Source organism: Ornithodoros turicata, chromosome 6, assembly GCF_037126465.1.
Source record: "Ornithodoros turicata isolate Travis chromosome 6, ASM3712646v1, whole genome shotgun sequence".
Classification (NCBI taxonomy): Eukaryota; Metazoa; Arthropoda; class Arachnida; order Ixodida; family Argasidae; genus Ornithodoros; species Ornithodoros turicata.
In genome coordinates this window covers 23,429,975-23,456,194 of record NC_088206.1, presented here as the reverse complement: position 1 = coordinate 23,456,194, position 26,220 = coordinate 23,429,975, and the positions used below count along the sequence as shown (strand labels likewise).

Sequence of the window (26,220 nt, the reverse complement as noted above, 5' to 3'; positions counted from 1 at the left end):
TGTGTTTTTTCCTTTATATGTTCCAGCGTCAAAACAATTATACCCATAATTGAATTTTGAGTTTGAGAAGGTACTCCCCAAAGCAATTTCCCTGAAAAAAAAAAAAAAAAGGAAAGAAAAAGAAATAAAGAAAAATGTTTATTGTTGTATGAGCTGTCCTGGTGTGAGGTGAGTTTATGAGTTATCTGATCTGAGTTGTCTTGGTGTCAGCTTGGTGCTGGCTGTCCCAAGGGCAGTGGCGTAGCCAGACCTCCAAGGTAGGGGGGGGGGGGGGGGGGGGGGCTCGATACGAAAACTCGCCCCCCCCCCCCCCCCCCGCTGATCTTGTGTCGACAACACACACATACTTGTGCATGCAAACTGAGGATTAAAAAAAGGAACGAAAATAGTTAGACGTTCACAGTACGATTACATGTAGAGGCTGTCATGACCAATGAGGTGGTGTCACGAGATTGGAAGTACTTTGAAAGGCTCATACTTTGAAAACCATTCAAGAGTGCTTCTTAGATAGACGCCATGGACTGCAAGAACTTTCGCGATCATCACACTGGTCCCCCCCCACACCCATATATTATGTTCTCGGATTTGCACGATTTGTGTGGGTCGGTCCGTGGTCGGTAAGGGGGGCCCGGGCCCCCCTTACCTGCAATATCAATGCAGGGGTACTTCACTTTTATTGAAAACCAAAATTCCTTCCGATGGCACAAAAATTATATACGTGAACTATCCTGCAGAACCAATGTCCACAAAAACTATTTTTTCCCACTAACAATTTCCTACTGGAATTCTCTCCCAAAGAATATAACTGAATGTGGCACCTTGTCCGACTTCTTAGGTAAAATAAACGTAGTAGTCCAATAATATATGTAACTTCTATCCTGTCAGTTTTGTTTGTGTGTTTTTTCATGTTCCCTGTAAGAATTATTTTGGTGATATTGCATGAGTCCCAGTGTAATACACTTTGGCTTATTAATCCATACGTTGTAATTCTGTATGCTTTGTTGTGAGAGTTTCTCTTGTACGCTCCGTTTGTTCCACTCCTACGACAGCACCCCAGGGTGCTAGTAGTATTATTAAATAAATAAATATAAACCAAGCCTATTGTGCTGTTTACTCTTATCGTTGAATAATCTATCTGAATCTGACTCTGATGTACTACATGCCCCGTACAGCTCACACCACAGTACTATTTGTTCAGCCTTACCTAATACGTAATTCGCCTAGTTTGTACATGGTTTCTCCCCTGGCTGCCTTGTCCTGCTCTTCACATATATCAGTGCACCACCACAAAGACACGAGGGCTGTTGTGGGCACCTTACCAAAAATAAAATTGTTTCTTGGAATAAAGCGATGAAGAAGACAGACCGCCAGTCGTACAGGAAGAAATGTTGTGAGGGTACACTGTCTTCTTTTGGCAAGCTCCCTCATTCGGCACTTACCATGTCAAGTTGAAATGTTCGCACAATGGGGGTCCAGATATGTGGAACCCAGCAGCACCAGACATAAACAATGTCATTTGTGAAAATGTCCAGTCTAAGTTGCACAAAATTAAATTCAATTCAGTTTATTGATTTCAAAAATCCCCTTGGAACAAGTTACATATGGCAGGAGCAAGCCATCTGCAGGGAGATAAAGTACAAAAAAGCTGAGTGGGAGTACAGACAGACGTAAATACAGAGCTTGTGGACTAAGTGGCCTAGGTGATTATGCAGAAAAAGGAAATAGCGACAACTCGTATGAAATTGTGAAAGATAGAGGGGACAGTTGAGGTTCAGCAACTGAATGGGAAGCTATTCCGCTCTGTGAATGCTTCAGGAAAAATGACTTCATCAATGGACAAACTCAAGAAACTAGTGTGTTACCTGGACATCAAAGTTGTACCTGAGACATTAGGGCACAATATTGCCCTGGCCAACACTACTAGCAGTGTGTCAGATTCTGATAACGGAGGGCACCCCACAAGGTGTACCCGAAATGAAGTGCCGCTTGCTCTGTGCTGCAAAAAAAGAAATGGAAAAGCAATTCAGTTACAGAAAAGCCCATCAAAGCAAAGGAAGAGGAAAGCACAGCATAGATCAAGCAATGGAAGAGCAAAAAGAACTGCAAAAAGCAATAGAAATTGGCATGCCCTCGTCAAGCGAAAAAGAGGTTCACTTCCTGACAGAAGAAACAAAACATCCGTCCCCACCCACACGCTAGCAATGGGGATGCCTGACAATCAGAGAAACAGGAAATCCAGGGTGGCGAAGCCCGAAAGCTGCGAGCCTGCCCTTCCCTTACCTATCTGCCTTACATATGCAAGGGGAGGTAGTGATGTTGTACTTGCATTTGGAAAGCCCTCAAACATATTTATAAGGCTCGTTGATCTCAGGTCCCTCGACACTACAATCGACAGGTCTAAAGAAGCCGAGCTATGTGCGTCTGACCAGTTATTTCAGAAGGGCCACCTCTTCGACACAATAACTGAGGCATTTTTAATGTAGCTCAGCGTAAGGTTTGACAAGGTTGCAAGTACTTACGCCTACTTGATGCCTCTGTTCAGAGGTGATAATGTGGCACATTTACTCGCAGAAGAACTGCTCGTCACCAAGTCCGTGGACGACAGGAACACGCTTTTCATCCCATATTACAAACGAGACAAGCAACGGGCAATGTTTGTTGCCCTCAGTGACACGGACTCAGTCCTGCTTTACGATCTCTTAACTGATTTTCTCAAGTACCTCTCCCTGGGAGGTCAGTGGAGTCCTCAAATAGTGCAACAGTGGTTGAATAGCGAAGAAGAGAGTGGTGGAATCATTGTGTGCTGGTTTGCACTAGCAGGTGGCTTCAGGCTAGTAAGGACAAAGACAAAGACAAGGTGCATGTGACATAAGAAAAATGTGTCACCACATCTTTGAGAGCATTGTCAGTGGGTGCTTGAAACGCAGCTGAAGAGTGAAGCAGAAACGCTGAAGAGAAACGCAGATAAAGAGTGCTTCGGCTGTGAGAACAGAGAAGGTCACAGCAAGCAGATGCGAAGTGATACCTGCATGCAGTACCACTGTGATTGCGTATGAGAAAAATATGTAACCGTGTTAAAACATGACACAAGACTCCAGTGCTGAGTGAATCGTTGCATATCTGGCGACACTGATGTTGCCAGACTACAGGAGCAGAATGAAACACGAAGTATTTTCTGAAGCAAGCTTGAAAAAAACTTTCTTGTTGAACTCTTCCTTGAAAGTAACTGCACATTAATCACATGCAGCATCACTTGCACACGGAAGTCCGTGCGCTGGGTGCACATGGTTGGGCGCAGCAAGAGTTGGGCCCTGGGTACCACGGGCCCCTGAAGAGGCCCAGGATGCGGGCTCCCTTCCTTCAAAGATGACTCTCCTATCTCGCCATCCCTGCTTCCATGTAATCACTGACACAGGCGTGGATGACGCTGATAGAACACAAATGAAATATGGCAATCCTGCTGTGCAGTGTTCCAGAAATACTACAATAGCACAATACAACACAGTAAAGATCAGGGAACATTCTGAAAGTCCAGAACGTCAATACATCACTAATGGCATGACAGAACACTGCACAAGTGATGACGAAATGAGCCGAGTACAGTACTCCCCCCCCCCCCTCCCCCAGAAAAAAAGAAGAAAAATTTGAGCCTAATCATAGTGAGGTAGTAGTCACCAGTTCGGACAGCAGTGACACAAGTGTCGCTAAAAGCCAGCTTGTGTGATCCTTTTGCCGTTCAGAAGGGCAATTCCGATGTATGCTATAGTGATGGAGGCAGAGAGATGACGAGAGGTGATGTGACGAAGATAGATCTAATAGATATAACAGAAGATCTAACTGGCGAAGAGCCAAGCACACGCCATGCGGTAGTACAGATGCTGAATATGGCAACATCCTTGGTGTAGAAACTGAGGACAGACAGTCATGGAAAGGCAATATAGAGAATAGAGAGCCAGAGGTGGAAAGAATGCAGTTAGCTCCCATAACAAGACGCTGGACCCTCATTGCTGTAGATCTAACGAAGTAAGAAATAATGTGCTTCGACCCACTCAAAGAATCCAGAAAGAATGTGAAGGACCACGGTGATCGTTTTTCTCTGTGTGAAATACAGAAGAAACAGAAAATGGCACGTTAGCCTCGGTATGAAACTCAAAATGGTTCGTTAACCTCCAGCATGACATGAGCAGCTGTGGTGTTTTGGAGTGCTGACGTAGAACACTTCTCAGCTTGTAGGACACTCACCCAGCAACATGTACTTGAAATGAAAAGGTGGATATGTGATAGACCTCGGAGACACTACCTTGGCCGGGACTGCTTAACACAGATGGCAAACAGATGACTAAGCTGGAGTCACTGAAGAACGATGAAGATGGTGTTAAGTGCATGGCGCACAGCAGCAAGGGATGTCTTAATGCGATCATAAACAATCCATTCAACTGTTCTCCGTGAACGAGAACTCGTGGGATTCAAGATAATGCATAGGTGATTATAACAAATCATGTGGGCATAAAAAATTTGAGAGAGAGGCTATGTGTTTAATGGCACAAAGGCGGCAAAGGCCAAAGAGTGCCAGAACTATGGGGAGTGTGTGGGGCATGATGATGGGAGAGAGATGATGTGGGAGAGAGAGAGAGAGGACGATAACAAGTGAGTGTAGTAATTAAAAGCTATCTACAGTTATGAGCGATGAGATGGTCCAGGATAAGAGAGAAAGGAGGATGACGATAACAAGTGCGTGTGGCAGTTAAAAGCTATCTACAAGTATGAGCGATGAGATGATCCAGGATGAGAGATTTACATGAGGAACTGGGTGATAAAGGCTAAAAGCGGAGCAATGCTGAACTTTAACACTGGCAGGATGTCTTGGTAGGGTAGTCCTAGAGGCGACTCCTCTTGTGCCAATGCTCGCCGAGCCTTACGGTCGGCTTGTTCATTCCCTGGGATCCCAGTGTGGTTGGGGACTCAGCAGAGACAGATTGAAAAGCCTAGGGAACAAAGTTGAGTCGCAAGCGCCCATCCTTGCTTGACGAGGTGATTCTTGGTGTCAGAGCATGAAAGCAGCACACGCACAGAGCTTAGCGAATCAGAGTAAATAACGAAGTTTTGAAGGTCATTTTGTTGAATGTGCTGCAGAGCCAGGAGAATCGCGTAAAGCTCTATGGTGAAAAACTGTGGCATTCGTGTTCAAGTGTGCCATTATAATAGAATCGCCTTCAAGGGCAACAGCTGCCACACCATTGCTTACTTTGGTCCCATCAGGGTAGACAGCATGGTGGTCCCCAAAGTCATGGTGAATCTCCAGGAATTCCTGGAGAATGGCATTGTGTGCAGTGGATTGTTTGTCAAACTGTGTCAAAATTAGCCATATTATCCATTACTTTGTCGAGCAAGGTAGAATACACCAAGCACTATCCTATGTGCGCACCATATATGAGAGCAGCAATTTTGAAACACCTGCAAGAAGCAGAGACAGGCGATTTTTTCCACCAGTGTCCACTGTCCTTTTTCGAAAACACTGGCAAGAATATGGCAGCAAAGCAAGTTGTTATGGACGCCACAAGCTCAGCAAGTGAGTGCTCTGGGATGCGTGCAAAGATGCCATCGAGAGCCGTCACAGATGCTCGGATGGGATGAAGATGGGCTTCTCGACGGTACAGGGTCATCTGGTTGAACAGAAAACCTGTAAGTGGAAAACTTGTTATGGCAGCACCACATAGAATACTCAAGGCAATCAACATAAGCCAAATTGCACTTTTTGTTCCTTCTTGACTGCAAGCAGATCAAGCAATGAGCAGTCTATGCTGCAGAATACAAAATGCTTTTAACATGCTCTGCATGGCACCATAAGCAAGACTGCCGCATTCCTGCTTACGCATGTAGAGGTAGAGCACACGCAAAAAAGTAATCTGTCCGCCTGATAAGTATGTTAGCATGTGATAGGGAGCAAAAGTGACTCATGGGGTCTCTTACTTGCTCCCTAATTGTGTAAAATTCTTGGATTCCCAAACATTTCGTAATTTCCTGTTCTTGCCAACCATTGTGGGATCGTGTTGAGTGTTACCCAGACACAACACCAAGCACAGCAACAGCTGCAGGTTTTAGCAAGAAACAAGAGTGCAGAACGTGCAACTGCACAAACTAACTTATCTATTTACAGTCACGTCTCACTTATCCGGAGTTCAGATATCCGAAAAACTCGTTATCCGGACTACATTACAGGAAATGAACCTGCTACCATTGGATTTTGTCTCGCTTATCTGGCATTCGTTATCCGTATCTGGACAGCAAGTACGGGGACTAAACTTCCAGGGCCTAGGTCATTCTGATTCACTTATCTGGAAAAGTTAATGTCCTCGGTCCCTGGCATGTATTGCTGTGTCCGCATTGTTCTGGAAAAGGGTCACATCCTACCGGAGCATTCTGTACTGTTTGACTCTCCTTTCTTCAGGAGTCACTCCCTTCAGACCTCCCCCCCCCACACACACGCAATAGAGATGGCAGGCGATAAGTGAAAGAGGTGCCCTATATGCACCGGGCTCAACAAGTTCACATGTGAACGTCAAAGTCCAGGACGTCCAAAAGAACCACCTGTCTATTGGCCTATCCCAAAGACATTTGCAAAAAGACAAAAACGTGTGTGCAGGACATTACCCTTCTTTGAACAGCAGGGTGACGCAGCAGGTGCCGTGGCTGTGACCACAATTCTGTCACATGCATGCCTACTACTTTTAAGCAGCTCACTTCGTAGCAATTTTGGAAGTAACTACCTTTTCTTGGTTTAATTTTCTGGAGCTATGAAGAGGTCTCCCAAATTTTCGGTTTTCCCGGGAAGTTTGCTTGGTTTGACTATCCAGAAATTTGTTATCCAGACGAAAAGGGAGGACTCCCGAGGTGTCCGGATGATTGAGACATGACTGTCTTTATATATTAATCTATTTATCATGATTACTAGTAGCACTATAGTAAGTGTCATTCTGTGCACATGGTAAAGGTTACAAGGAAAGCAATGCGGGCTTGTTTGTGCGTCAAGGAGATGGAAAGAAGTTAGAAGACAGTTCGGTCATGTTTCTCGTTCCTTTACAACTCGCAAGGTGAAAGAATTTGAAAAATGACTGAGAACATTGAGAAACTCATGCGTAACAAAAATTATGGTGCAAAGCTAGACTTATGAGGTTATAAAAAGGAGTGGTGTGGGGCTAAGCAAATATGTTGGGTCAAATTGTGGCGTCGGTTTGAATTAACATAGCAAGTTCCAGAATGTGGAAAGGAGACGTAAAAAGGTTGTGGATATTAATCAAGAACAAATAGGGCAACATCAGAGGGTAGGGTCTTTCCTGTCTGGAAGTTACAAAGCCCTATATAAAAGCAGTATACTGATGTAGTTGCCTCACATGACATGCCAGTGCAAAAAGTGTGTCAAGCACATGCGTACCAAATACATGCATGTGGACTGCTCCAGTCACACCTCCCTGAACTGCTAGGGGAAGCCACTGCCATGTTGCAAATTGTAGTTAGGGTTGTCAATCAGGATATCCCGAATTCCGGCCAATTTTTGATGTCCCAAAGTCCTGGGATTCCTTCTGGAAAATCCCAGGATTTTGCGAGATCAAATATGACAGGAAAATCAAACACCTGTGGGACGTCAGGCACAGACTCCTTCGTAAGGAAATGGCACTTGACTGGAGGTGACCTGACAGAGGACCGCTGCCTACACGTGCGTACAGACATTTGCTGACTGTCGTTTCTTCTAGTGCAGATGCTGGACGGATCTTCAGTTCAGCAGCCAGTATTTGCACAAAGTTTGCTCCGAACTGGGGGACACCACCGTAAACGCTCCGTGCTTTCTCACGTTGGGTTTTAATCATTGTACAATGTGATAAGCACGCAGCGACGGCGTTGTAAACTGTTTAGTGCTTCGTTCCTTTCCATTCGTTCTTTTTTTTTTTTTGTTGTTGTTGCTGCTGCTCTTCATTCAAGTGGACCATTCCACCATTTGAGGAAATATTTAGTTAAAGTTAGTAATTTAATTAAATAAAGTTAATATTTCCTGTTACTTTAAGTGTAGCAGGCCTCACCTTTTTTCAATGGCAACAGTGAAATGGTGATGAATAAAAAAGGAGTCGCATTATCATAGGAGAAAAATAAATAAATAAATAAATATACAAAATGTAAGAATTTTGCCATCACTATTTTACCAATCGGGTTACATTGCAAATTTTGAATGCAAATTTTCCTTTAGGAAAAGGTAAAACTGATAAAGCACACATGAACTGTGCACAACACGCTGATATAGGGATTTAGGCACATGAGTTAAATGGATTTGGAAGTGGGGTCCTGCATGGCCCGCAGGTGACCGGTCCAGGTTTTCGGAGTCGTGCGGGTAGAAGGTCGGGTGCGGTAGACATATTTTACCAACACACTTTTAGAAAGAACACCAATTCGCTCAACTTCTCATGTGTATGTACTGCAGTCACTCGAAATATGATGTGAAATGTCGTTGACAAGGGCGTAACAAATGCTCACAACGTTAGGAAGCAACAGCGACTGTGTGTCCTTCTTTGTCTATGTCGTGTTTCGTATCATCATGCCTCAAGTCACAAACCAACTTCCATTTGCACTTTTTTTGCCCCCAGCGCTGATGTCATACAAGAAACCATGCACACAGACACATCTAGTCACCAGGCACAGACCAGGGAGTTTGTGAGTTCGTCAGCGTTCATCGTGTTTCAGGTCAGGTGAGCTTTTGGAAAAAATATGCGGGAGGATGCTGGTCTCAATTTGTAAGGGGACGTGGGTTGCGTGTCGGGTGCAGATTTTAACCTGCGGGCACGTGTTGGATGCGCGTAAGATAATTTTGATCCATGCAGGAATATATTTGGAAACACCACCTAAACCTATCACAATCCCAAAATCCCAGGATTGTAAAAATAGCCCAGGATTGACAACCCTAACTGTAGTGCAAAATAAATAGGTTACCCACTTTAAGGCAATTGTCAATGTACGGAAGAAAATGCCCTCAAAGATTTGCAACATATTACTCCTACTTTCAGGACCAACAGGAACAGCCTAGGAATGTAAAAAAAAAAGAACATGAAAAAAAAAATGTAATCCATAGGCCAGTAAGTTGTAGAACAGGTTATCCTATTTGAGCACTTTCTTTGTGACTGGTGACTTCTGACTAACTGCAGATTGATAATGATATTTAATATAGTTGTCGGTGTGCACTGTTCACGTTCACTGCACCATATTCACGTTGAGGTCACCCCAAAACGTTTTCTTTTGTGAGCTTATGCAACTGGTAGCGTGCAATAAGCAGGTCACGAGCTATAGCAACATTGTGATACTGGTCCTTAATAAGATGGTTCACTCAGACTGTGCACGCAACGAGATCAAACAGCTGCAAGTTGCATCAGCAAGGCATGTGTGTAGGCAACCTTCAGCTATGGAAATTGGCGTTGTGTGCCTGGTGGAGGGTGCATGGTATCACCCGTCCAGGATAGCTTCCACTAAGCCGGAAAGTCACTGCGAAGAGTGAATGCTTACTGTTAGGAGCTGGCAGAGTCGAAGAAGCACCCAGCACTGGTCAATTGTAAAGGTGGGCTGCACGGAGATAATGACTGCCCATGGGTGGCAAAGAGGACCTGCAAGAAGTTAGAGAACTGTTAGTGGGAGAATATTTCCTACTCACCATGTTTACTCATATGGTGTAAAACAAATTAGGCTAAGACTGAAAAGCAAGCCTGTAGAATTAGATTTTGGATTGTGTTAGATGTTGTTGTTGTGTTGTCATTGTTGTAGTCTATGTTGTTCTGTATAAGCCTGTTCTTAACTTTGTAATTCCACAGATTCATGTCATTTCATAAGGTGACCTGACACATTAGCATGCAAGCTTCAGACATTTGTCATAGTTGCAAATAAGTTCCAATGAAAACGAAAGGAAAGTTAGGAGCAAGCGAGCTGGTAGTGACGATCCATGACTTGAAAACCCGAGACTAGGTAGGGACGATAAAAGACAAACACAAACACTGTCTCAAGCTCAGCTCTGTTTTTGTCCCTACCTTGTCTCGAGTTTTCAAGTCATGGTTCCAATGAAAGTTTACTGATGTCCTTTTTGTGAAGTTGCCAAGTGTCCCTTGCTGCCAGAAGGTCATATACGGATGAAAGAAATGGCTCACCCCAATGTTGGGTACACTTTTGTAAATATTTGTATAAAATTTTGCACTTAGCATAGAAAAGAACTTAAAAAGTACAAGAACGGCGGGCGCTCTACCATTCCTTGTGTATCTGCTAGTTGTATTTGTAGTGTATTTATTGTGTACCGTAATTTCATGCGTATCAGCACAGCTTGGCGTGATTCTTTTTTCGCACAGGCGCTCTGCGGCTTGTCGACCGGTGTGGCTTATCTCATAACTATTTACCCCTGGTATTTTCCCCATACCGTGTTGTTAACGAAAGGGCTGACACCGCACGAGACGTCTCTGGCACAACACCGCCCTGTCAATGCACGAACAATGCGAAATGGGCGCGTCCACATTCGAGTAGACTGACCCTCCTGGTACTTTCCCCCAAGCAGCTTTAACGAAAGTGGTGAGAGTGATTCATGTCTTCTGGAAGGCCACTAACACATCGATCCATGAAAAACATGCAACAAGGCCACAGTCTGATTTGGTAGAACACTACATCTGACCTCCTTTGTCGTACACCATACCAAACCCAGAGTATGGATCACAGGATTTACGACCTTCTTTATGGTTTCCTTTGTTGTACGAATCAGCCATGTCGTATTGCCTGCGGCTTATCTGCGAATGCAGCTTCTCTGCCAGAAAATTTTCAAAATGTTCCTGGAAACAGGTCCTGTGGGTTAAATGCAGTACAGCTTATAGACATGAAATTACGGTATATGTTTTATTGTATTTCTCTAACATAATACAAGGGTGGAAAAAAAAAAAGTACAGTGTGGTAAAACCTCTCGAGTACAAACAGTTCAGGACTGATGTTCCATAAAAGATGTGAGATGCAAATACTTGGCCATTGCTGTAGTCCTGCCAAATGGAGTGGTTTCACTGTACACCTTGGGGGAATAGCTCGGGTATTGAGAAAAAGAAGAAAAAAATTATGCACAAAAATTGAGGACTGTAAATGTTTTTCTTTGTTGCCAGGATACTGTGTAATCCATTTGTATCATCCATGCCTGAAACGCGGTATGCTGCTATAATGGTAGTCAGCATTTTGGTGACATTAGATGTTGTATGTTACACCTGTGTCCTTGTTGGGCAAAGCTGTGATGTTGTTGCTATGACAAAGCTTTAAAAAAAGTTACAGTACTTGCACGACAAAAATTACTTTGAGTGACAGAAAATGGTGAAGCTCAAAATTTCTCATCGTGACTACATCGTGAAGACAGTGGAACTCTACAAAGTGAATACTATGTGAGGCACGTAAAAGAGATCTCTCAAGGCCTGCATAGAAATGGCCGCAAGAGGCTATATTGAAACAGAACAAGACAGAGAAGTTATGACAGCCTTCAAGCCCATGCAGTTACAAGATTGCACATCCTGAATTTTCCTTGGTACAGTGGGGCACGCCATTACTGTGGAAGATTTTCACCAAAATGAAAAGGCTGGGAATGTGCTGTCACAGAGCAGAAATGGAAACCAAGTGTTTGCAATCAAAGTTCAAGTACATTGGCTTGGGCACCCTACTAAGTGTGCATGATTTACCTTTTGCTACCTTTTAGTCGGAATGAATGGTGCAAGCCTGCAAGACAGAAACAGTGGCCCCTAGTGTGGCGTAGAGCCCCAGAACAAGCCATCATGTACAGCTTCCCAGAATCAGCAGATTGTGAATGACAGCTAAGCTCCAGTGAAGCCTCCATTACCACACGACAGAGCAGCGTCTGTGGTGGCCAGCAGCCGCAGAGGCTAATGCTCTTGGATTCCTTGAGAAAGAAGGGCCACCGTCAACACTGAGATGCACACAAGCCAGCACATCATTCACTTTTGCCTTTTTCTGCGTGTGTGTCTGTGTGAAAGAGTGGCCCCTGCCAGGATTAGCCTCCTGCAGCCAGTGAAAGTGAAAGAAGGGCAACTGCAGCGACGATAGCCCAGAAGTTGTGTATGAATGAGGCTAACTTACATTATTTTTGTGGCGGGACAAAGTCGAGTGGGAGAGATCCTCAAGTACAGAACAAGACTGGATGCTGGATGAATGGAAATACACAGCTATAAAATCTTGCATTGAATGAGTGAATCAATGAAAACGAATGTAGAAAACAAATTGGCTTCAAGGTCTGTAAAACCTACACAGCTGAACAAAAGGTACCTGTGACGCAACATCATCTGGGCTGACGTAATTTATGATGAGTGGTGACGGCATGAAAGGGTCAGACAGACGAAAAGACTTTAAATGAAGGGAAGACAGCGTGTTTACACTGTGTCTTACCACGAATGCTCAAAACCGGGAGCTGAACTGTGTGGTCGTGTTAGGGGAAGCCCATGAGAGACCCAGGAAACCAAGCATTTAAGTGCAAGTGTTGTGTTGCATAAATATAAAGAGAGCTTCCTGCAGAATTCTCCTCATACCAGCAGGGGCTCTGTGCTCTTAAGTGCAGACGTGGTGTCTGGAGCCTTAAATGACACAAAGGTTGCAAGGTGGAGAAACAAAGGGTGTCATGCACCCCCATTGAAAGACAAGATGCGAGGAAGCACAACGTTCCACGACAAACACAAAAAGCACTGTCTACACCTCTGACGATCCTCGGACAACATGTGCAAATAAGTTATGATGCGATTTCACCTGTGGAAGATGAAAGTTAGAATAACAAGGCTGTATATTCCAGCAAATGTAAGCGTAGTGACAACTTCATGTAGCTTCAAAGATTGTGTAAGATGCAAATAGGAAGAGGAAGCCTAAATTATGTGGGCTTTGTTTTCAAGCTCTGCCATACCAACCACAACAAAACACAGTACATTTAGCTTAGTTGTTCTATGCCCACACTGTGTGAAGAAAGCATTTAGTATAAATGTAAGGTGTGTCATGCATATGTTTAGAATACAAGCAATGAGCGATCCCAAATAAATCGCTTTTTAAATATAGCAGCTTTGTTTTTGGGTTGTTGTAAAGGAAGTACATGTTCTTATAATTGCTTTTATTCGGAGTAAAAGTTTAAGTCGGCCAAAGAATGGAACATACGCACCGGCTAAAAAGCAGGGAGTGTTCCTGAAACTATGCAGATGATAGTTGTGTTTATGATATGGGATGCCATGAAAGGACACCCACCCGCATGACTTGTAGGTGCAAAGAACATAAGATAAATACAACACATAAATATGGTGAACCCCCCGACAAAATAACTATACTGCTCGGAATGGTACGAATCCCTCCCCAGATTTTCATCTTGGCCTGATGAACAGAATGAATGCAATTAATCGACCTTATTCGAGAAATAAATATGCGAAAGATTGGAGCACAGACGAGCAGACTGGTCGACGAGCCACGGCTACTTCGATCGATCACTGTGAAATAACTACTGCTCGGAATGGTACCAATCCCTCCCCAGATGTTCATTTGGACCCGATGAACAGAATGAATGCAATTAATCGACCTTATTCGAGAAATAAATATGTGAAAGATTGGAGCACAGACGAGCAGACTGGTCGACGAGCCACGGCTACTTCGATCGATCACTGTGAAATAACTACTGCTCGGAATGGTACGAAACCCTCCCCAGATGTTCATTTGGACCCGATGAACAGAATGAATGCAATTAATCGACCTTATTCGAGAAATAAATATGCGAAAGATTGGAGCACAGACGAGCAGACTGGTCGACGAGCCACGGCTACTTCGATCGATCACTGTGAAATAACTACTGCTCGGAATGGTACCAATCCCTCCCCAGATGTTCATTTGGACCCGATGAACAGAGTGAATGCAATTAATCGACCTTATTCGAGAAATAAATATGCGAAAGATTGGAGCACAGACGAGCAGACTGGTCGACGAGCCACGGCTACTTCGATCGATCACTGTGAAATAACTACTGCTCGGAATGGTACCAATCCCTCCCCAGATGTTCATTTGGACCCGATGAACAGAAGAAATGCAATTAATCGACCTTATTCGAGAAATAAATATGTGAAAGATTGGAGCACAGACGAGCAGACTGGTCGACGAGCCACGGCTACTTCGATCGATCACTGTGAAATAACTACTGCTCGGAATGGTACCAATCCCTCCCCAGATGTTCATTTGGACCCGATGAACAGAGTGAATGCAATTAATCGACCTTATTCGAGAAATAAATATGCGAAAGATTGGAGCACAGACGAGCAGACTGGTCGACGAGCCACGGCTACTTCGATCGATCACTGTGAAATAACTACTGCTCGGAATGGTACCAATCCCTCCCCAGATGTTCATCTGGGCACGATGAACAGAATAAATGCAAATAATCGACCTTATTCGAGAAATAAATATGTGAAAGATTGGAGCACAGACGAGCAGACTGGTCGACGAGCCACGGCTACTTCGATCGATCACTGTGAAATAACTACTGCTCGGAATGGTACCAATCCCTCCCCAGATGTTCATTTGGACCCGATGAACAGAGTGAATGCAATTAATCGACCTTATTCGAGAAATAAATATGCGAAAGATTGGAGCACAGACGAGCAGACTGGTCGACGAGCCACGGCTACTTCGATCGATCACTGTGAAATAACTACTGCTCGGAATGGTACCAATCCCTCCCCAGATGTTCATTTGGACCCGATGAACAGAAGAAATGCAATTAATCGACCTTATTCGAGAAATAAATATGTGAAAGATTGGAGCACAGACGAGCAGACTGGTCGACGAGCCACGGCTACTTCGATCGATCACTGTGAAATAACTACTGCTCGGAATGGTACCAATCCCTCCCCAGATGTTCATTTGGACCCGATGAACAGAGTGAATGCAATTAATCGACCTTATTCGAGAAATAAATATGCGAAAGATTGGAGCACAGACGAGCAGACTGGTCGACGAGCCACGGCTACTTCGATCGATCACTGTGAAATAACTACTGCTCGGAATGGTACCAATCCCTCCCCAGATGTTCATTTGGACCCGATGAACAGAAGAAATGCAATTAATCGACCTTATTCGAGAAATAAATATGTGAAAGATTGGAGCACAGACGAGCAGACTGGTCGACGAGCCACGGCTACTTCGATCGATCACTGTGAAATAACTACTGCTCGGAATGGTACCAATCCCTCCCCAGATGTTCATTTGAACCCGATGAACAGAAGAAATGCAATTAATCGACCTTATTCGAGAAATAAATATGTGAAAGATTGGAGCACAGACGAGCAGACTGGTCGCCGACCCACGGCTACTTCGATCGGTCACTGCGAAATAACTACTGCTCTGAATAGGCAGAAATCCTGCCCCAGAAGCTTAGGAAGCTTACTTGACGAGATGAACAAGGTAAGAACAAGTGACACACTTACCCTGTTTAATATTAAAACTGGGCTCACTTGACTTCAACAACAAGCGATGCTTCTCAAACGGCACGGGGACAGAATAGCCAGTGATTCACTATATGCCAACGCAATCGGCACATAGCCTCGCTCCCAGGGTCAAACTAAAGCTTCTCCTATCTTGAATATGTGTGATTTCCGAGTCTGGGAACGAGGCATGTGAACGAGAATAACCCAGTACACCGGAAGTCGCGCGCGCGTACGCAAAAATGTAGCTCCTGCTTCTCGTTTTCTCGTTGGTGGTCGTTGGCTGCTGTGTGGGACGCCTTGCATGCGTTTGAAGCCATTATTTCCATCTTTCATGGCCAGTTCTCACTTGGCGACGCCCGACGCGGCGTCGTGAACGGACGGCGGAAGTAGACGGGCATTTCCGCCGCCCCGTCAAGGCGCATGATTTTCATGTTCCCACCACAGTGGCATTTCGTCGCCCCTAGGCCAACATATATAATCACAGGGGGGCCAGAAAGCCGCCATTTTTGTAACTACCCCCAAGCGGTCGCTTTCCGCAAAATCGCCATCTTGTTGTGTTCAACGTCACGGAACTATCGCCCAATCACATCTCGGCTTGGCTTGTTTTCTTTATTATGTTTTGTTTCTCCGTCTCAGCTGATCCGTGTCATCTGCTTCGCCGCTTTCGACGTCCGCTTTGACTTCGCGTGTTTGGCTATTGAATTGCTGTTTGCTTGCCACACATGCCACTTCTGTGACAGGCCATGGTAGTGTGTTGTTATTCCGGTTGCGCTAATCGTTCAGAGTTTGCAAGTAAAGAATCTGGCATAACGTACCACCAGTAAGTATATACCCCTGTGCTCTCGGTTTCGATTCGTCTCATTATGTTGCCTTTGTTTGTTCTCGGCGGTACGTTTTAGCTTTCCCCGAGACGAGTCCTTACGATTGCAATGGGTGAATGCGATCGGGAGACCGGATTGGGTGCCAACGAAGTACAGCCGAGTGTGCTCAGGAACGAGGACTTCGACAGAACGTCGCTAACACGCGTGCGCCTGCGGGAGGGTTCCGTTCCTGTCGCACATCCGTCGGTTCAAGTTCACCAGGTACGTTTCGCCATAATTATGGTCGATAATCAATTGCATATAGCCACACTATGGGCCCAGAGCTTGGGTACAAAGGGAATTAATGCAAGGGACATGTTAGCGGTCAAATTTGCCAAGTATTTGCTCGAGGTTAGGCCCTTTGACCACAAAATACGTTCACCAGTTCTTTTGTGTCTTTGGTGTTTAAAAGTCTGGTAAATACAACTCGTTCGTTGTCACCTCAGGAGGAGCATGACTTGCCAGCCAGACGGGAACCTAGCGGGCAAGAACCAATAGGCGTGTGCACGCCTGAACCCGGCACACAAGAGCAAATTAACGTGAGCCTGCCTGAGCCTGTCACACAAGAGGAGATTGAAGTGAGCATGGCGTCTGGATCTGACACTCAAGAGCCAATGGATGTGGGCCTGCTCGAACCAAAGACACCAGAGCGAATCCATGTGAGCACATATTTGAAAGCCTTTCAAATGTGATGCCGAACAATAGTATGCCGTTACAGGTAGACAGAACTACAAGCACACCTCTTGTGTCTGCTGTGGTAGGTATCATTTTTTTAGCATTAACCGCACAGTTTGTTTCACGAGTAAATCTTTATGGGTTTGTGCTGCCTTCATGTTTTTATTTGTTTTATACGATACATCAATTTCTCAGTCTTGCTTACACTTAGTGGAGTGAAAGATGAACTGTATCGCATGCTAGTCCTTGAGTTGGTTAGCAAGCTTCCTATTCATTGTCATCCCCAGTTGACCATTAGGTCATTACTCAGAATTGAGCCACTTGCTCTGTGGCAGTGGTTGCCCAAACACTGGCCTCCCTTTCTCTTCTCGAAGTGTGTCGTGGTTCGGTTTTTCAGGCTGTACAGAAGTTAGACCCAAGGTGTTATGCTCTTACTCATAATCGTGTGTAGGGAATCAACAGCTCAGGCTTCACTACTAAGCCACCTACCACAACTTCAATGTGAAGCCTCAGCAGCACAAACAAATGAACCACAGATGCATTGTGCCTGTCATGCACTTACACATTCGGTGCCTCGCTTGCATGCCACATGTATATAGTGTGCGACATTAAAAACTGATCAGAGCTCTTCATGAAGAGAGCAATAATCCTAAACCAGAGAGTATCTATGTTGCACATGAGTTACAACCAGGTGCTACTTTTGATGTGACACCTGTTTGTAACCCAAGTACCACAAAGGTAGCCTCCGGTTTCCGTTTATCAGTCTCACTGTGATGCACTCTGATCAGTTCTTAATGATGCACCCTGTATACCAGCACCCTGCAATATATCTATGGCATGACGATCACACAGAAGAGCAAAAATCATGAGAACACAGTAGGATTTAGTTCGGGCAACTATATTTGAAAAGCATTTCCAACGACCATAAAACCACATAAAACCCACTTCCTCACAGGTACCCCAAACAGATCTTGTACAGATTTAAACATGCCCTACGCATGAAAAAAACACTGTTCACTTTAATGCCCATCAATCGCATTTTCCATTAAAATTTCGCACACTGGGTCACTGCTTCGAAGACTACTCCCGCACGGTGTAAACCGAGGTTGTCCGCTACCCCCTCATATCTTGGCTTTAACATGGTGTTCAATGGACCAATCCCAGCATGCGCCTGGCATTTGTCCATACTGGATCCCAGCCGCGAATAATCCTGGATCCGCCCATGCTTTCCACGATACAGCACCAAACTCCATCTACAACTGCTGCAGGACTTTTGAATCTTTATTTGGAAGTTTTCGTTTTGTTCTGATTATCAAGGGGCCCTGAATGAAACAGTGTTTTAATGATAATGGTTCTTGCGTGCACTCTCCTTCCAGTCCAGCCCCACACCAGCCAAGGCTTCCAGCAGTATCAGTTCCGACACACCAGGGCGATTTGAACAGTCGCGCACGGTAAGCCTTCGGAAGTATTGACACTAGGGGCTTCTCTCATTCTCTCTCCACTGCAAATCAAATGTAGCCTTCCTCTTTGCCTCTGAGTATTGGGACTTTACACCGCGGTTGTGTACTTAATTTAATTTCTTTTCAGGGCTCTTCCGTTTGTCTGTTCACAAGCTTGACTCCGAACACTAGCAGGCCTGACCCCATGGTAAGGATTGTGCTCTTAGTGGAAAGACTAGGATGTACATAACTAACGCACAGGGGTTATGATCATACTGAACATCCTGTGTATTACATTTGTACTGCTATTTCCACGTCTTTCCAGGACACAACCCCCAGTGGCTCAACTCCAAGCACCAGCAGATGTGAACCTTTGGTAAGAATTATACTCGACGTGGAAAAGAATTGCATGTTCATAACTAATACGTTAAGATTCCACTGTAGGTGCTGTCTGCACCATTCAAGTATATGTTCCAGGAGCAGGCTTTCAAATACCTTATTTCATACAGTACAGGTGCATAAGGGAAAACCAATTAGACTTGAGCATACAGTTTAAACATATTATTGCCCCTTTCACGTCTACATTTCAGTACAGTGCAGTGCCGTTAGTTGCAGCCTGTTGTATAGTTACTGGCCCGAGGAAACATTTCTCAAATTATCTGTTGCCAGCACTTATTGGTGTTAGCAATGGGTATGAGAGTAGTCTGAGTGAACTAGGAGGGACAGTCTTTCTGACAAAACTGATCTGTCTCTGCTGCAGCGATGCTGGCAACACTTGTAGCCTAATAGTTATAGTTACAAAGCTCAGAGAGTGCTCTATATCATGGAGGGAATTCCCAGCTTGGTATGCATGCTGCTGATTATTACTAACCCCAATACTTGTCACAATGAATTGTACTGTTTGAATCAATAAAGATGGATTTGATCAAGCGCAATGGCGTGGAGAAACTTCTGTGATCTGCATGGCTGACTTTTTGTCATCTACTGTGACCACTGCAATGTGGATCTCTCCTCTAGTGAGTATATGCACAGTGTGTCAAAAAAGGAGCAGTGTTGTGCTACTGTGTCTCGTGATACTATAGGTCCTAATTCACAAAGATATAAGGGTGCGATTGCTTCCATTCAGTGCTAGGTAAATACGTCAAGAGTGCTCATAGTAAACAGTTAAATTCGAGACATCCAAGGTCTGTTTATCTGTACGAGTGATACGCTGAGAGCTGGCAGCTCGCTATAGGCAGGCTAACTGCCGCATCAGATGTTTTTTTTTAAATTTTAGTAAACATAATGTTAGGACAGTAACTGTAGACCTTCATACTTTCTTCGAATAGCCACCATATGAGTAGGTCCTGTACCAGATAGGCAATCATGCTGTGTTGTAAAGGAACTCTGAGCAAGCAGCTCCTACATGTATCTGACCAGAAGCACAACCTGTGCATGACTGCATGGCCTTGCATGTGGCTGCCACGTACTATCTAAATTGTTCACAGCTGAGTATTAATGAGGTTATTGGTACCTGTTGTCTCAGGCGACCTCCTCTGAAGACACGCCAGTAAAGGCCTTCCTCAAAAAGGAAGTCAAACGTATAGGCAACCTGCATACCCTCAGCAAAAAACGAATCAAGGCCTTGCAGCAGGCACAAAGACGCATCAAGCAGAAAGTTGCAAAGCTACAGCATGTGATATCCCATCTCACATCTCAGAACATTTTACTTCAAGAACACGCAAGCTGCCTCGAAAACATTGCCGGTGCAAACAAGGACTTGCTGATGAGGCAGTCAGCAAAAAGTGAGGGGACAAGCTTGCCTCATAAGTACAGCCCAGAGTTACGAGCGTTTGCACTTACCTTACATTTCTATTCGCCACGTGCATATAACTATGTAAGGCAGGTCTTTGACACGTGTCTACCCCACCCACGTACGATACGGAAGTGGTACCAGTCAGTCGAAGGTGAGCCAGGGTACTCAAAAGAAGCGCTGTTAGCCCTGCAGATGCGTGTTACGGACAACAACCAGAAAGCACTGTCAACTGTATGCAGTCTTATGGTTGATGAGATGGCGATTAGGAGGCATGTCGAGTGGGATGGGAAAAGGACTTATGGCTTCGCAACCGTTGGGCCAACCTCGGAGGATTCTTGTGCTGTAGCAAAGGAGGCATTTGTCATCCTACTTGTTTCGTTACATGAGCAGTGGAAGCTGCCGATAGGATACTTCCTTGTAGATGGAATAACTGGCGAGCAAAGAAGTAACCTTGTCCTTCAAGGCTTGTCTCTTGTGCACAATGTTGGAGTGAAGGTTGTATCTGTTACCTGCGACGGTGCTGCAGCAAACTTGTCAATGTTGCATAACTTAGGATGCTCGCTGCAGTTTGAAAATCTAAAGACCAGCTTTCCCCATCCTGACACAGCCGAGCCCATAAGCGTATTTCTTGATGCTTGCCACATGCTGAAGTTAATACGAAATGCATTTTCTCACTTCAAGTCCTTCATTGATGAAGATGGCAAGGAAATATCATGGGACTACATAGAGGCACTCCACTCACTTCAACAGAAAGAGGGGCTCCATGCCGCAAATAAACTAAGGAGGGCGCATGTTCAGTGGCAGCGGCAGCCCATGAAAGTCAATCTTGCTGCAGAGCTTTTAAGCATGAGCATTGCAGATGCCATACATGAGTGTCGTGATCTAGGTGTATCAGGGTTTGAGGACTCGGAGGCAACTGAGAGGTTCCTGAGAGTTATCAATAATGTGTTCGATGTGTTGAACTCCGTCAATATGCACCAGAAGTCATGGAAGAGGCCGCTCTGTCCGGAAAACATCGAAAGGGCACGCACAATGTTTCAAATAGCCACAACATACATTTGCAGTCTACGGAGGAGCAACTCTGGGCCACTTCTTGTGCAGACTAACCGGAAAACTGGGTTTCTTGGTTTCATCACATGCTGCAAGAGTGCCATCGAGCTCTATGACTTTCTCCACTCTAAGAACCTTGTGACATACTTTCCAACACATCGCGTCAGTCAAGATCATCTGGAACTGTTCTTTGGTTTAGTACGTTCGCACGGAGGATACAACAATAATCCTACTGCAAGGCAGTTTGCAGCAGCATACAAAAGATTGATCATTAACACCGAAGTGGAAGCCTCTCAAAAAGGAAATTGTTTACCACTCGAAAATGTCTCCATACTGCAAGTCAGCAGCGCTAGACAGCCCCTATCGGAAGACATAATTAACTGGACATCAAGAGGAAGAAGCATACCTGCAGAAGAAGTGACTCTACAGGAGGATCTACGTGAGCATAACTACTTCTCAGACCCAACGGAGCCATCAACTTTTGGTGAAAGAGTGATAGTGTACATTGCAGGACGTATAGTGTGCTACCTATGCGAGTATCTGAAATGTGACATCTGCATCTCCCACCTGACAGTCCGTACACCTTCCCTCTACCATTCACTAATACAACAAAAGGATTACTTTCACAGACTTCCCTATCCATCTGATGATGTGATCACCATTTGCAGGAAATCTGAGAAGCTGCTGCGTGCAGCTCTTTTCCAGGAGGGCATATCATCGGCAACACTTCTGCAAAGGTTAATCTTACAAGTGCTGGAGTCTATGATGGACAAGGGTGTGTTCAGCTCCATACGTAATGACCACATGCTCGAACAGACGTCACTTGAAAATCACTACTTTCATCTAATACGATCTATTGCTCACAAATACTTAAGCATACGCATTCATCACGCTTGCAGACTACGTACAGAAGAGTTGCACAAGATTAGATGCCGGCAAATGTACACTAAGCTTACCCAGTTCAAAGGACAATAGTTGCCTTAGGAGCCAAAGTACATGCCACTGTGATTTGGTATTATATTTGCCCTAATAAGTTGTTGTTCCCAATGATAAATGTGTACTAACTGGGCCATAATACTGTCATCTGCATTCATATTCCAATACTATACCCAGACGTTGCCCCAGTCCTGAAGCAGTGTCAGCAAAAAGGATTTCTTAGCACAACAGGAGAGCAGCCCTACAGCTATAATTACAGGAGAAACGCAAGTACTGCAGCTGATAGACTGGAACAAACGCTGGCAGGCTGCTTGAGGAATGATTGTGTGTGCGCATGAAAGTGTGATTTCGGTGCCTGATGCTGAAAACTGCTACAAGCTTTGTTGCTTTCGGGGTGATTTGGAGGTAAAAATTTTCGAGCACAGTGAGAATGCAATTTATTGCTTAGAACGTTTTGTCAGTTGCAAAAATGCAGAAGTCACACTGCCTCCTTCCTTTGGTTGTATACTCAGCCCGGCTTTTGCAAGCAAAACAAAGCAGTCTGTTGAGAAATCAGCTTTACAGGCACAGTATGAGGTGACAGAAATCAGCAGACCTAGCGTGAAACAATGCGCGCAGGCTGCATTTCAGGTACTACGGTAATTCTTCAAATGTATTATCAGTGATTGTGCCTTATAAATAATGTGAGGTGAATGGAGGAATTAGTTTTGCCCAACAAGTAAAGTGGCACAAGTAACAACCTCTCCTACAGCATTATTTCGTTTTTCAGACATCCCACTGTCTTCTAATTGTATTACACTTGGAGACCTACTTTTCTACTACAACGCGACAGTAATAACCAAGGCTGGATGATCTTATAAAATGAAACGGACAAAAACAAACGAACGGCGTTACAATGTTTACATCGACCCAGGTCGCGGTTCGTGGGCGCCGCCATGTTTATGGTCACGTGTGAACACGACAAGATGGCGCCTACTGGCACGCTCTCGTGTATGGGCGATTGCATTGAAGGGCCGCCCTGTGTATATAATACAGGCCTCAAAGCTTCGCGATTTCCCCAGTTGGCCGCGTGTGCAGGCAGCGGCGCTCGTTCCATGGCCCAGATTGATGCCGATGTTGTCGGGACCGACCTATTTTTATGGCGGCCTGCGCTAATTTTCGGATTTTCCGCTGCATCTATCGTTTTGAAAAAAGTGACTTATAAAAGGTAATGTGGTCTAGCGCGATTTTTGTGTGTTTGTTTATTGTTATAAAATTTTAACGAGTCTTTCTGCGCGCTGTGGTAAGTTGCGGGCAACCCGGGAAATCCGGAACTACAGCTTTTTCCGCCGTTATTAATCCTCTTGTCGGACATTTTAATCCTTATGCCATGACATTTAATCCTTTTGCCATCGGAATTAATCCTCCTTTCATTATTTTTAATCCTCGTTTCACATAATTTAATCCGTTTCTCATGCAATTTAATCCAAGTGACTATGTGTGGGCTACATGACTTCTTTTGTGTATTTTGGGACAATCCCATGTGTAGCATATTGGACATACTTTTCACTAATATTGTGGGTGTCTGCACCATAATGGGATACTGTGGGACTGTCAATCTGGATTACGGTGTTGTGGGACTATTCCCATGTCTACGAGTATTACCCATCCTCTTTCTTATTACGCTATTACCCTCTTCCTTTCAATAAATATATGTATATTCCCCCCTCATCGTTTTCATTAAAACCGTGGGTTTCTGCATTGTAATGGGATACTGGGGACTCTGTATATGGACTACAATATTGTGGGACTATTCCCATGTTTACGGATTTCTACGATTATTCCCAGTGCTTTCCATTAAAAACGCGTTTTTTGCACTGTAATGTGATACTGTGGGACCTTCATTCTTAATTACGATATTGTGGGACTATTTCAATGTCTATCGGTATTACCCACGCTTTTCATTCAAATGCAGGTTCCTGGAGTATAACGGGACAGTGTGCGATTGTCTCTCTGGTTTAGGATATTGTGGAACTATTCCCATGTGTGCGGGTATTACCCACGTTTTTCGTTAAATATGTGGGTTTCTGCACTGTAATGTGATACTGTGGGACTATTCCCATGTGTGCGGGTATTACCCATGCTTTTTGTTAAATATGTGGGATTCTGCACTGTGATGGGATACTGTGGAACTATTCCCATATGTGCGGGTATTACCCATGCCTTTTGTTAAATATGTGGGTTTCTGTACCGTCATGGGATACTATGGGACGATTCCCATGTGTGCGGGTATTACTGACGCTTTTTGGTAAATATGTGGGATTCTGCACTGTGATGGGATACTGTGGGACTATTCCCATATGTGCGGGTATTACCCATGCCTTTTGTTAAATGTGGGTTTCTGCACCGTCATGGGATACTATGGGACTATTCCCATGTGTGCGGGTATTACTGACGCTTTTTGTTAAATATGTGGGATTCTGCACTGTGGTGGGATACTGTGGGACTATTCCCATGTGTGCGGGTATTACTCATGCCTTTTGTTAAATATGTGGGATTCTGCACTGTGATGGGATACAGTGGGACTATTCCCATGTGTGCGGGTATTATCCATGCTTTTTGTTAAATATGTGCGTTTCTGCACTGTAATGGGATACTGTGGGACTATTCCCATGTGTGCGGGTATTTCTCATGCTTTTTGTTAAATATGTGCGTTTCTGCACTGTAATGGGATACTGTGGGACTATTCCCATGTGTGCGGGTATTACCCATGCTTTTCATTAAAAACGCGGGTTTTTGCACTAATGGGATACTGCGGGACTGTCAATCTTGATTGTGGTATTTTGAGAAAATTCCCATCTCTGCGGGTATTGCACATGCTTTTCATTAATAATGCGGGTTTCTGCACCATAATGGGATACTGTGGGACGGTCAGTCTGGATTGCGGTAGCGTGGGACTATTCCCATGTCTACGTATTTTACCCATGGTTCTGATTTAAAATACGGGTTTCTGTACCGTAATGGGTTACAGTTGGTCCGTCAACCTTACTTATGATATTGTGGGACTATTCACATGTGTGCGGGTGTTACCCATGCTTTTCATTCGATATGCGGGTTTCTGCACCTTAATGGGATACTGTGGGTCTGTCGATCTTGATTACGATATCCTGGGATTATATGCATGTCTATGGGTATTCCCCCTTGCTTTCAATTAAAAACGCGGTTATTTGCACTGTAGTGGAATACTGCGGGTCTGTCAATCTGGATTACAATATCGTTGGACTATTTCAGCGTCTATGGGTATTACCCATGCTTTTCATTCAAAATGCGGGTTTCTGCAGTTTAAAGGGATACTGTGGGACTGTCTATTTGGTTTAGGATATTGTGAGACTACTCCCATGTATGAGGGTATTACCCATGCTTTTCATTAATTATGCGAATTTCTGCACTGTAATAGGATACTGTGATCCAGATAGACAGTCCCATGGTATCCCAGATAGTCCTAGATAGTATCCCATTACAGTGCAGAAACCCACATTTTTATTCCGTAGGCATGGGAATAGTCCCACAATACCGCTATCCAAATCGACAGTCCCACAGTATCCCATTAGTACAAAAACCTGCGTTTTTAACGAAAAGCACGGGAAATACTTATAGACATGCTTATGGTCCCAGGATATCGTAATCAAGATTGCCAGTCCCACAGTATCCCATTACGGTGTAGAAACGCACATATTTAATGAAAAGTATGGGTAATACCCGCACACATGGGAATAGTCCCACAATATCCCATTACAGTGCAGAATCCCACATATATAACAAAAAGCATGGGTAATACCTGCACACATAGGAATAGTCCCACAGTATCCCATTACAATCCAAAATCCCACATATTTAACAAGAAGCATGGGTAATACCCGCACACATGGGAATAGTCCCACAGTATCCCATCACGGTGTAGAAACGCACATATTTAATGAAAAACATGG

At 44.4% G+C, this 26,220-nt stretch overlaps 1 protein-coding gene and 1 long non-coding RNA gene across 7 annotated transcripts; one reads left to right on the top strand and one right to left on the bottom strand.

Annotated features, from left to right (window-relative positions):
• Positions 1–1,538: 1,538 nt before the first annotated feature.
• On the bottom strand, positions 1,539–15,663 carry LOC135396427 (uncharacterized). Of its 4 annotated transcripts, none has more exons than XR_010423380.1 (4): positions 15,498–15,663; positions 10,688–10,841; positions 9,544–9,641; positions 1,539–5,680 (listed from the first exon to the last, which is right to left on the bottom strand). It is a non-coding gene; the product is annotated as an uncharacterized LOC135396427 (long non-coding RNA). The 4 variants fall into 4 exon arrangements; XR_010423382.1 differs by lacking the exon at positions 10,688–10,841 and having other exon boundaries at positions 1,539–1,619; positions 1,863–5,680; positions 15,498–15,654; XR_010423379.1 differs by lacking the exon at positions 10,688–10,841 and having other exon boundaries at positions 15,498–15,653.
• Positions 15,664–15,971: 308 nt separating this feature from the next.
• LOC135396426 (uncharacterized) lies at positions 15,972–19,476 on the top strand. 3 transcript variants are annotated; one of them, XM_064627390.1, is made up of 8 exons: positions 15,972–16,317; positions 16,397–16,579; positions 16,804–17,016; positions 17,076–17,114; positions 18,409–18,483; positions 18,620–18,679; positions 18,797–18,847; positions 19,387–19,476. In XM_064627390.1, the coding sequence occupies exons 2-8, from the start codon at positions 16,427–16,429 to the stop codon at positions 19,426–19,428; spliced, it is 633 nt and encodes a 210-aa protein (XP_064483460.1). In that variant the 5' UTR covers positions 15,972–16,317; positions 16,397–16,426; the 3' UTR covers positions 19,429–19,476. The 3 variants fall into 3 exon arrangements, with proteins under 3 accessions (XP_064483460.1, XP_064483458.1, XP_064483459.1); XM_064627388.1 differs by having other exon boundaries at positions 18,797–19,401; XM_064627389.1 differs by lacking the exon at positions 15,972–16,317 and having other exon boundaries at positions 16,331–16,579; positions 18,797–19,401.
• Positions 19,477–26,220: the final 6,744 nt, after the last annotated feature.